This window comes from Vombatus ursinus, unplaced genomic scaffold (assembly GCF_900497805.2).
Source record: "Vombatus ursinus unplaced genomic scaffold, bare-nosed wombat genome assembly UNPS02014792.1, whole genome shotgun sequence".
Lineage (NCBI taxonomy): Eukaryota > Metazoa > Chordata > Mammalia > Diprotodontia > Vombatidae > Vombatus > Vombatus ursinus.
In genome coordinates, this window is record NW_020954570.1 from 8301953 (window position 1) to 8314634 (window position 12682).

The 12682-nt window shown below is 36.4% G+C and overlaps 1 protein-coding gene across 5 annotated transcripts in view; it reads left to right on the forward strand.

The window, feature by feature from the left end:
• FER (FER tyrosine kinase) overlaps positions 1 to 12682 on the forward strand; it is a 260682-nt gene that overhangs the window by 178445 nt on the left and 69555 nt on the right. For all 5 annotated transcript variants that reach the window (XM_027869209.1, XM_027869208.1, XM_027869210.1 and 2 more), the window contains one exon: positions 3687 to 3810. In XM_027869209.1, the coding sequence (XP_027725010.1) occupies positions 3687 to 3810 (124 nt within the window). The remainder of the gene's footprint in view (positions 1 to 3686; positions 3811 to 12682) is intronic.

Sequence of the window (12682 nt, forward strand, 5' to 3'; positions counted from 1 at the left end):
CCAGGCCCCCAGTACTCATTACAACAGGTTGCTAGTGATATGGATGTGTAACCCCCATGGGACCCAGAAAACTGAGGCCTCTGAGGACAATGGGAGTAAAAATGAGGAGGCGGAGGAAGAATATGAAGAGAAGAAACCCCAACTGGAGCTGGCTGTGGTCCCCTACTATGAAGCCTTTAACTGTGTCTAGGTTGCATGTCTCAGCAAGATCCCTGTGGCAGGAATATGGTCTGAGAAAGGCCAGGTGGAGGTGTTTTCACTTCATAAGTCTTGGAGGCAGTGGATGATCCCCAGTTCCTGGCATCATTCTTATAGGATGAGCAGGACTAGACCTTGCCCCGGTTTACCTTTGCTGGCCACATGCCTAACAGCTTTGCCCTGGACTGGTTCCCCCATCCCTCCAAGTGTTGCCTGGTTGCCTGCTGACTGGTAATTGTAAAAAAAAAAAAAATTCATTCACCTACTAATGAGGGTTCTGGGCATGTGGACCCATTCCTGCTCTCTGGAGGATCTGTAGTGGTCACCAACTGAGGACATGGTGTTTGCATCATGGTTAACCTATGCCTCCATCCAAATATGGAACATGTGGGCAGGGCCAAGTCAGGCTTGCATGCTCATGGCATCATCTGCTCGTGATAAGGATGTTAATGTCATCACCTAGAATATTGGGAGATATCATTTTTGCTCAACAGAAGTGACAATGGCACCCTCAAAGTTTGGAATTTCAGGCAGTTCAAGACTGGTTCCCCATTGGCCACCTTCAAGCAACATATAGCATCTGTGATCTCCATGGGGTGTCACAGAAACAGGGGTAGATAACCATCTTATACAGTGGGATCTGGTGGTGGAGTTGGACTTGGAGGCAGGCAGTGCAGAGTTTGATGACTGAGCTTGCTACACCAGCAGCTGTTGTTCATGCACCAAGGTGAGGCGGATATCAGGGAGCTACACTGACATCCTTAGTGTCTGCGCATCCTCGTCAGCATGGATTTGTTTGGCTTCACTCAGCATCATCAACATCTGATCCCTGGACCCGCAGTTGGAATCTGGGCTGCATTTGTTCCATCCCCCTCTTGCTTGGAACAGATTGGGATGCCCTACTCCATCCAATAAAAGTAGCCCAGATTTGCCCCATTTGTCTCACAAAAAGGTTATTTGGCCTATTTTCTTCCGTAACTGGATATTTTTCAACCTCTCTCCTTCTGGGGGGACTTGGTTTGGAACCATTTGCCTTCAGGAATAGGTAGTGGCTTGTCTTGTCTTCTCCTCCCCCCAGCCCTGTGCAGGAATTTGGTTTGGCCTAATTGCTTTCATGAATGTACTAGCTTCGTCACACTCCATTGTACTTAGGTGGTTCTTGTTTTCCCAAGGACTTGAACAGAGGAGGACTTGCAGGGTTTGAGGATCAGAGGGGAAGGTTCATTGGATATGGATATGTATGTGATCAGTAAAAGAAGAGAGGATGGAAGAAAAATATGTGTCAAATGTACTATCCATTTGGGGTACTACCCCAAATTGCACTCACACTGGCATATTAGGGCCCCAGAGGAGCTAATTATCACTCTCAGCTTTGTAACAGTAACCCTGAAGAACTATGTTTCTAATACTGTAGCTCATAATCTCCCACCTTTGTGCTTCCCACTAACAATTAACTAGTTGTTTCAGTTACCTTTTAGAAAAAAGCATTTACTAAGGAAATTTAACAAGAATAAATGGTTTAAAATAATTCCCCAAAACTTTAAAAAAGATGTTAAAAATTGTTTTTAATATATAATTGGGAGAAAATAATATGATTTTTTAAAAAAATAAATGCATTCCCCCTAATTTCCGGTTTTGGGGGGCAGTACCCCTGTGTGCTAAGCACTAAGAATATAAATACAAAAATGAAGACAGTTCCTGCCATCAAGGAGCTTACATTCTAATAGAAGAGATAGCATCTTTACAGGGGTAGTAGCCAGGTAAGTAAACTTTGGTCCTGAAAGTTACTTAAGTGGTGAATGGGGTCACAAAAGAATGGTTTGATCACACCCCAGAAACAGTGTCAGAGTTGATTTACTCATGGTTCTAGAACTGAAAGGGGAAGAAGGATATACCTGTGAGAGTAAGATAGTTGTCAAGGCTTTGGAGATGTCCAGAGAAAAGGGAATGAAGTGAAGCATGGTGGCTGGGATTTCCTGAAATGTTGGTTCAGGCAAAGCAGTCACCAGTCAAGTCAGTGAAGCACCAAGTGTTAAAATTAGGCAAGGTTGTAGAGGAGATGTCCAGAGTGTAAAGAGTGAAGTAAAACATATACACCTAGTATAACTTGGGAAAGTATGATCAAATATAGACTACAGAGGTATTGAAGTGTGTGTATATGTATATGTGTATATATATATATATATATAAACTCATATTCTGTATGTGTGAAGAGGTAATTCATTATTCCTAGTACTGCAGATTTTTTCTCCTTTTTGGGATTCCCTTAGGTATAGCTCTCTGCCCCATTCTACACATCTGCACTTTTCTAGAGTCCATAGCTAGCAAATATCTCAGTCCTGAGGCATCACACTCTGAAGCTGCTTTACAACTCCTGCTATGAGAAGATCTTTGTCCCTTCATAAACTACTTTTCATTGTCTCACTACCTCCATTTGTCCTTGATGTGCTTTATTGCTTCTCATTGGAAGTCAAAAGCCTCTCTTGCTGGTTTTATCTCTCCAGTGACATAATCAGAGACGTGGTGAGAGAGAAAGAGACAGAGACACAGAGATAGTTTCCTCTCACCCAAGAGGAATTCCCATCTAAGGACCTGGTTGCAACTCTTGAACTGCAAACTTCAAATCCCAAAATGAAATCCTCTACCTCTGGACTGGTCTATTGTTTTAGATACAGTACTTACTAAGTACTTACCAAGTTCCAATCACTGTGCTAGGTGTTAGGGATATAAATACAAGCAGGAAGTGGCAGGAAAATCTCATTTTTCAGAGCCTGATCTCCAAGGTGCTGATGGGGAAAAGCTGTTTCAGTTAGCGTAGTGTGGTAATGGGCACTGGTACAGTAACAAGGGCCTAGAATTTGGAGTCAGAAGGCAACTTCAAATCCTGACTCTGCTCTTAGTCACCCATGTGTCTTTCGGCAAGCAACCTCTGTGCTTCAGTTTCCTCGTGTGAGAGGATGAATTAGAAGGCAGCTATTTTTTTTTTTCATCAATCACAGAACTTAAATAAAACTAAAATGGAGGTGTCAAGTAGCCTACTCCTGAGTGACATGGAACCATATTAAAATATAATTGGAAAATATTTGACAAAATAAAGTACAGTATAACATAATTTCAATACTGCATATTAGTAAATATCTAAAATTTCACCTAAAATATCAGATTTAGTTTTTGTTTAATTGACCTGCAATATACTTAATGATGTTAATGTTTGAAAACATCACATTATTTAGAAATTCTTCAGGAGGCAAATTGGGATGAGTATGTACAACTGAGAGAAAGAGATTTTATTTAGTGTTTCTTTCAGTATGAAACACTTAAAGCAACATTTATGACCATGTAAGGAGACTGTTTTCTGATTACATGTGATGCTTTTTTTTTTAAATACTAGTCTCAAGCAAATGGGTTGAAAATCATGGCTGGTAGTAATGGGAAATAAATTATATCCTCATTGTCATGTCTCATTGTCTATCTGTCAATTTCTTTAGGAGGCGATTTCCTTTCCTTTTTGAGAAAGAAGAAAGATGAACTAAAACCCAAACAGTTAGTGAAATTTTCATTAGATGCTGCTTCTGGTATGGCGTATCTTGAGAGTAAAAACTGTATACACAGGTAAGGAAAACAGTAATTTTATAAGGTATATTTTCCCCACTGAATAGCTATAAAATAAAGGAGCATAATGCTACAAAATTAAGATAACCACTTCCTTAACATGACATCTGAATTGTTTGAAAAGATTAGATCTAGATTTAAAGTTTCCAGGCTTTCTGTTAAAGGATTGTGGTCTTTGTTAATTTTTAATCCTATGTGTTTTTTAATTTTTTTTTTTTACAAACCCCAAACTCTAGTATGCATTTATTCGTATTTACTTTCATTAAGGTAAATATAACTAGTTTGAGAAGGAATTACTTATTGAATGAGGATTTATTTTAATATAATTACAAATAATTTAGTGACCTTGAAATCTACCAAAATAATCATCTACAAGTCTTTGTGTTATCACAAAATTAATATTTTATTATCTTATTATCTCCTAATTCCCAAAGAGACTGTTAAAAAAGTCATGTAAGTTTACAGTAAAAGCACAAATTCATTCTTTATCTATGAATTCAATTAAGGGTTAAAGACAATAGAATTCTCATTTTTAATGGAATTAGAGAAAACTTTATCTAATTTGTAATGTTGGCCTATTCATAATCCCTTATGCTGTAGGTAATGGTATAAAACACTTGCAATTAAATTCAGTCATATAATCATAGCATTTAGATCTAGAAGGCAGCTTAGAGGTAAATAATCTAATCCAGATTTGTATTTTTAGACACAGAAACTTAAGTTCTTAATCCTAGCTTTCAATAACACCCAAGTTCTGTTCATGAAATTTTGTGATATTCTAAGTAAGGATAGCTCTATAAAATGAAATCAAAAAACCAACTGAATATATATTGTAATTGTGACAACATCATTCTCTTTTCAGTAAGATTTAGTGTCAGATGGGCCCATCATAAACTTCAGCCAAGAGATTTAGTTACTAATAGATAAAGTGATCATTGTAATAAGCTAGACCCATAGCATAGATTCTAAGGCTGATATAATGAATTTCTACCATCTGTTCAATTTATGCTGAAAATATAAATTACTTTTCCTAAATGTATACTATTAACTGATTTGGGTTGGTTTTTTTGGGGGGGGGTGGTAGAATGATAGGATGGGCAGAGGAGCTGGATAATCGATTTGTTATTCCTTAAGATCATAGGATTTAGGCCTGGAAAGTACCTTAGTGATCATCTAATCCAACTGCTTTTTATCACAGTTGAGAAAACCTAGACTCAAATTAGTTATCTGACTTGCTTATAAGGCCACACAAGCATACTTGCAAGCTAGAATCTGAACTCAGGTTTTTTGATTACAAATGCAATACTTTTTCCACTTAGCCACACTAAAGGATTTACAGGCTTTATAGGGTATTTTTAGGACATGATCTATGTGGAAAAGGACATGTACCCCAAACTTTTGGAATGATTAGAAGCCCCACATAAACTAGTTCTCAGTTTCCTATTTGTAGGGGAAAGTTTTAGTGATGATTTATCCTAGGGAAGTAAAAGTGAATCTGTCTCTACTATCAAGAACAAAAATTGGTTACCATCTGGAGTTTCTCCAGAGTTAGAGAGAATTATCATGAGTCAGTGGTCATCGTAGAGCTGGGATATAGTAATAGAACAATAGGCCCAAATTGAAATATTTTACTGATGCCTCAGTTCTAGCAAAGCTATTTTATGAAGCAATTAAGGGAAGATTTCTCAACTGACATCCTTTTCTTATGCCTCATTGTGGTATGATGGCCACCTTATATACCAGACCAATATTACCAATGATGAATAGGTACAAAAATTTCATAAAGTACTCAATAACACCCATCAACTTTAATCAACATATAATTTAACATTCAGTGACTTCAGTACAAAAATGGAGATTAAAGCAGTACAATGAAAAATATACTACAAAATGTGGCTCAAGTTTATTAAATAAAAAGGCCAGAGACTTCGAACCAACAGAAAACTTTAATGCTTATATGTCATGATTACTTTGTACAGGAAGAGAGTTCAAAGGAACTGAACAGGGAAAGCACCAAATAATGTTCAAAAAAAGGAAATTAATTATATTCTAACTGACTGGGAATGACTTTTTTATTGATGTGGAAGTCAGTTACAAACATGCCATCTGAATATAATCTGACCACCAAGTTCTTAAAGCAAAGATCAAAATCAGTACCAAATTAGATGAAAGAACAATAATGAAAAGATGCAATAATGAAAAGCATGTAACTAAATTCCAAGTGAGCTTTTTAAACAAGTTATTAACAACAACAAAAATGACCTGGATAGAGACTTTGATGTCATGCATATCAAATTTGTTGATGACACAAACCTAGGAAAATAGTAACACATTGGATGACAAGAGTTAGGATAAAAAAAAATCTTACAGGCCTAGAATGTTTGGAATGTAATTGGGTGAATCATAATTCTAAGATAGAATTAGAACAAATATAAAATCCTACATAGATTTAAGAAATCATTTTCACAAGTGCAATATGGAAGAAGCATGACTAGGTGTCAGATTGAAAAGATCTGATGGATGGACTAAAAATGAGTCTGTCAGTGGACTCCAAGTGAATCAGTGTATAATATGGTAACCAGAAAAGTCACATTAAGAAGAGCATGGTGTTTAGGACTACAAAGACAATAGTCTCACTGTAGTTTGTTCTGGTATGACTCATATTTATAGAAGTAGATAGACAAAGTGGAAGCTATCCAGAGGAAGTCATCTCCAGTGGTGAAAGATTTTGAGATGATGCCATATGAGAGTTGGGAGAAGGATCTGAGGATGTTTAGCTTGGACAAGAGAAGACTTAAAGGAGACATGAAAGTTGTCTTCAAGTTATTTGAACGGGTGTCATGTGGAAGGATATATTTAGCTTTGTTCTACTTGGCCTTAGTAGGTAGAACAAACAACAAGGGACAGAAGTTAGACAGGGAAGATTTAGGTTTGAATAATGAAAAACTTTCTAATATCCAAAAGTAAAATGGTCTGCCTTGAGACAGGTGGAAATGGGAGGACACAATGCATTCCTACTCCTTAAAGATCTTCAATTAAGGTGCTTTAAGCAAAAACTATTTGTTAAGTATAATGTAGAGGAGATACTTGTTTGTGTATGAGTTGTAATAGATGTCCTTTGATGTTTCTTCTAACTAAAGTTCAGTGAAATTAGTAACTGTAGTGAAAGAGCTTAGACCTGCCTTAAAGCAGGCAAATAGTTTGTGTTCCCATACTCACTCATTTGTCAACCCTTCCTGTCCTCTGGCTTCTGTCTTCTTCAGTCATCTAAAACTGCCCTCTCCAAGGTTTTCATTGATTTCTTGATTTCTAAATTGAGTGGCCTTTTGTCAGTTCTAATCTTGAACTCTGCAGCCTTTGACAGTGCTGACCACTCCTTTCAGAATCCTCATTTTTCCCTGGGTTTTCATGACACTGTTCACTCCTAGACTTCATATTTACTTGATTGGTCTTTCTCCTTTGCTGGATCATCATTTGTGTCCCACTTATGATATGTGAGTGTAACCCAGGGCTCTGTGCTAGGCCTTCTCTTCTCATTCTACACTTTCTCAATGATCTCATCAGAACTCATCTCTGTGCAGATGACTCCTAAATCTATATATTAATGGTAAACAAGTATTTGTTAATAATAATTGGGGAGATCTCTTTGGTTTTGAGAATAAAACAAAAAGGGAGTATTGAAATTAAATATGTAAGTATAAAAACTATTAGCTAGTTAATATGAACATGAGTCTCCAGTGCCAGGAGGATGGCCTTAGATTTTTCTCCAAAATGAGGATCAAAGACTCTGGTGGAGGTGCTTATGAAATTTCCTCTTGAGATTCTATATGCAATTGCTAACTCTGACTATAGGGATGGGAATATAAGCTTTCAATACCAAAAAGATCCCAACATGGGGAGAAAGGCCTCAGTTGTTAGTGTAGCTATGTATAAATGTGTGCAGATATTCTCTAACACGCAATATCAGTTCACTTACATTCACCAGAAAAAAAAAAACTGGCACTCGAAGTCAAAAAAGTTCCAAGAAGTTAATATATCATATATGTGTATATACATGTACATAGCCTAGGAAGAGATATAAAAACTATAAGCCAGGCAACGGTTATAGTTTAATGAAGCCTATATCAAAATCACAGACACTACTTGAAAATTTTTCCCTACCCTGTTCTCAAAGAGTAGCAACATTTTAAAATGTTAAGTATATATTTTATTTCTGTAGCATCTTGATTAGGTTTATACTTTTGATAACTGTGAGAAGAATGTAGCAGTATTTCATTACAAAAAACCCCAGCATAACAACTGTAAAATGAAAACGGGTAATTGCATAAATAAATTGTCTGGTTTTTGGAAAATAGCTCATTGTATTTTCCATTTAATTTCTAAGATAATTCTCTAGAAATTTTCATTCTAATTGAAATTATTATAGTTTAGTATGAAAGTTTCTGGACATTTTTTGTTTGGGTTTAATTTTTAATCAATTGTGAATAGAACTTGGACTTTCTCCATTGCAGTTTTCAGTGAAATGTTTTTCCTTGTGCTTAAAGCACCAAGTTATGTTCTGTTGTTTTTATTTATATAAGATGACCCTTTTTAGATTCTCTAGGTCTAAATGGGGGAAAAAAGTTATTTGTTTATGTGTTGATATCTCAAGTTAGATTTTTGAATTGAGTGAGTAGAAGGTTGACATTATATAGGTTTTTATCAGTTGATTGACAATGGCTTTTAAAGTTTGTTTGTTTTTAACCAGTGAACTCTTCTGTAATATTTATGTGTGTACCTAAAAACTTTTTTATACTATGTTCTTTCATATCTCAGAAAAGTCAAAGATTAGTAAATTCCTTATTGCCATGAACTTGAATTACTGACTATAAACAGTAAGAAATTTTTGAAATATTTCTAAATCTGGTATTTGTTTATTATTATATAGTTGCCAATGATGGATAAGTTTTTTTTTGGTGTTTTTTTTTTCCCCTTGCTGGAGGAACTCCTAGAGAAGCAACTCTTTAACACTATACTTTGAAGAGTAGATAACATCTGAATTGATAGAGAGAGTTTACTTATCAGTTCTCTATGCCAATGAACTCATAGATGTATTTTTCAAAATGTGTTATTTTCAATCTTTTGAGTTCCTAAGAAGGTAATTAAGCACTGGTATCTTTGTTATGGGTGGACGTTAATAACTCTATGAAGTTGGATTCTATTATGTTATTTATGAAATATAATCATATTTATATTTTCTTAATGTTACTATTATTACCATTGACTGAGAACACAAATATATTTATTACTGTTGGTCAATAAGAATTTACTAAATGCTTGTGCCAGGCACTGGCTAAAGCACTGGAGATACAAAGAAAGGCAAAAGATAGTCCCTGTTCTCAAGGAGCTTATAGTCTAATGGAGGAGACAACATTCCATGCGTGGGGGACAGCAAGTGAAAATATCTCTGAAGTTTATTGAGGTCCTATCCTGGGGCATAGGAGGTGATGTAGTCACACTTTAGTAAAATCACTTTGGTGGCTCTATGAGGATGAGCTGGATTGGGGAGAGACATGAGGCAGGCAGGCCAACCAACAGGCTGTTGTTTAAAGATTGATCTCCTTGCTTCAAGTCTCTCCCCACTCTAATCCATCCTTCAATTAGACAAACTGAGAACTGTGAAAGACCTTAGCTTAAAAAGCCCAGGGTCTCCCACTGCATCCGGGCCATCACTAGTGGTCCTGACCTATGTCTTGCCACAGTATCTCAATGACTCTGGAGGAGAGAGTGAGGCTAATGATTTTGCACAGCTCTGCTTTTCTTAAATCCAATTCACTTGCAAGTCAAGACATCACCCTCCTGATGTCATTGGTCCTCTTTAAGACCAAAGGATGAACAACAACACCAACAACCAAAATGATTTTCCTAAAATATTTATTAAGTACTCTAGCAATGTCCTAATGATATTACATACAACCTATTTATTAAAGCAGTGTAGCGACTATTTCAGGCTTTTATTCCACTCCCTTCAAATATTTATGAATATGTTTGAAATTACTATTTTTGTTGGAGAATTTTCAGGAACCCTTGCTTTTTCTTTGGCAGGTTTACTTGAAAATAGCCATTTTGGGGATGACAAATCTGGGTAATCCACTAGGTGGTGCTCTAAGCCCTGAGCTGCCAACTTGACTATGTGTGCAGGTTCAAGCAGAACTTCCTGCTCTAATTTCTGAATCCCTCTGCACATGTGTGGAGTGATCATGCCTGAGTCCCCTTGACCCTGAAGCTATCCCTTTTAGGATCTATGCCAGTGTTTCTGTCTAAGGATATGAATAACTATAATAAACTACAAATCACTCATTGCCCAACCCTGTCCCACTGAGATGATCTCTTGCTCAGTTTTGTGTAATCTGTAAGTGTTACTTGCTCACTCCTATGTAGAATACATTTTACTACTATAAAATAGAAATTAATTATAAGCCTGGAGGAGTAGGGCCACACTGGGCAAAATCAGGAATTTCAACCTCCATCCCCAAACAAAAATTAAAGGCGTCAACTTTAAAATTCTCAAGAGGCTAAGCACCTCATCATTTCTAATTATGTATTTAGGTCTGAAGTTTTACTTTCTCCCACATAGCACTTAGCAGGTATAACTTATAAGTTTATGAAGCTTTAGGAAAATTCTTTCCATCAGTCACCTGTCAAAGTCTTATGGGGAAAGGAAGAAATGGTCTCAGTGACATCCTGCTTCAGGCCAGCAAGCCAGGCACAACTCTCCCATCTAATGGATCTGGTTTATATTCTCAGGGCCTGCAACCACAGCCATGGTGAGGGGAAGGGTCTGTCAAATAAAAAGATGAACTGCCCCATTTCCATCCTCCTCTAACTTCTCCCTCCCCCCCAGCTCAAACATCCACCCCCCCCCATGGCATGTCTCCTTTAAAGCTTTGCCATTCTCTTCAGATCTCCCTCTCCTAAGGAGACTTTAGAACATGAGGCAACTGCTTTTAAGTCAAACAGTATACCTTCTTACTCTGTGTTTTTAATCCATACCTGAGCTTCCTGTTTATGGTGGCTTCTCTCCAGCTGCTCTGTCTCTCATTGTCCCCAAATCATTTGTTATCCTTAAAAGTACTCATGATGTCTTTATTCAGGGTCTGTTTCTAGAATTGAAAGTCCTCTGCATGTTTCTGTATGTATTCATGTACACCTCTTCTCTTAATTTTTTATGTCCATTTTTTCATATTCTAGTTTAAATTGTAGCTTTAAATATAATTAGTGGTTCTACTCAGCAAAATAGTGCTAATGACAACATAGAGTATCTTGTAATAATGATAAGTGTAAAATTACACCAGCAGTTAACAAACAATAAGACAGGCAGTAGCAATAAACTCAATTCTAGCTGCAATGAAGCAACAGTGAAATGAATAGCAATTCCAAGCAGAGTGACTGGCAGCTAGTGACTATAGATAAAACATATTGGCAGTCATGATACATTTGGAATTTTATGGAATGCACTAGATTGTACAGAAGAAGGAATCCCAGTGAGAAAAACGGATGATCAAACCTTGAACTAGGGAGAAAAATCCTTCCAGTAAAGAAAAATTTCTATTTTTTAATTTCAAAAATAAAAAGTATTTAAAATTATTTGCCATGAAATCTTAAAAAATTCCATCTGAAAGGAAATACCCTTAAGTTCAAGATGCTTCACAAAATTCCAGAAATAAAATTCTTACATGAGTTTTGTTTTCAAAGTACTCCTTATTTTAGATTTATTTAGATTTATTCCTTATTTTAGATAATATATTTAACTAATAAATTTTGTTTTGACACAACATACTTGGAGCCAAACCTCATACAAGATAACATTCTCTGCCCCCAAAACCGTAAAAGAGTAATTGCTACTGATAATACATAGAACCTTACACCTTGCCATATCACTGTATTTTATTTTTGAAATTAAATTGTTGTATGCCATAAGGATACAAAAGATACAGTTCAGTAAACGTCTAGACAAACCCATTTACAAATATATTCTTTGAAAAAGAAGTTTGATTATAGATTAACAGAAAGGAGGGGTATATATTTCAATTTTGACGATGTTGTACTAACACTGACCATTGCATTTGGAATGAGTTTTGTTGCCTCTCTCCTTCCTGAATTTATTTACCTCGTTATAGTCCTCTTATATATTGAGCCACAGCTCTATCAATGTGCCTCCTTTCTTTCAGCCTCTCTTTTTTAAAACTGATATTCACCATTTTTCTTCACTTTTAGTTTTGATGAAAATTCCCCATCTTTCCTGTGTGATATAAAAATGAGAAATACTGCAGTTCTTCACTTTTTAACTACAACTATTGCTGATGCTCAGCAATGTTGACTTGTTCAGAGTCATAAAGAAAATGGCAAAACCAGGATCCAGTCCAGGCCTTCTGACTCTAAATCCTGAGCTTTTTTCTGTATACCATATTACCTCTCTTTTATTAATTATAGTATGAATTAACCTAAGAAAATCCTTCCCCTTCTCAAGATCACTGTCTCAGCTATTTACTCCTCCTTTCCTCTCCTCTCCCCTTGTCCCCTTGCATTTAACCAAGCAATTTTTTCTTGATTCATCTGCTTACTTTCCTGTTGTTTTTGTGTCTGTCCCAATGCAAATAAATGATATGCATGTTCTGAAATTACCCAGATATAAAAGACTGAAAAGTATGACATGCACAGTGCTTCAAAGAGGCCCCAGACACAGATACTCTATACCCTGTGGGTCTCTGTTCTATCATTCTTAGCACTGCAATTCAGTTTCTTCTTCTAGCCTGTACATTAGCCCTGTACCTTCTGCCTGTCTGCAAAGGATTATCTATGCTGTGAAATTGACTCAGGGAGAATATCTGTC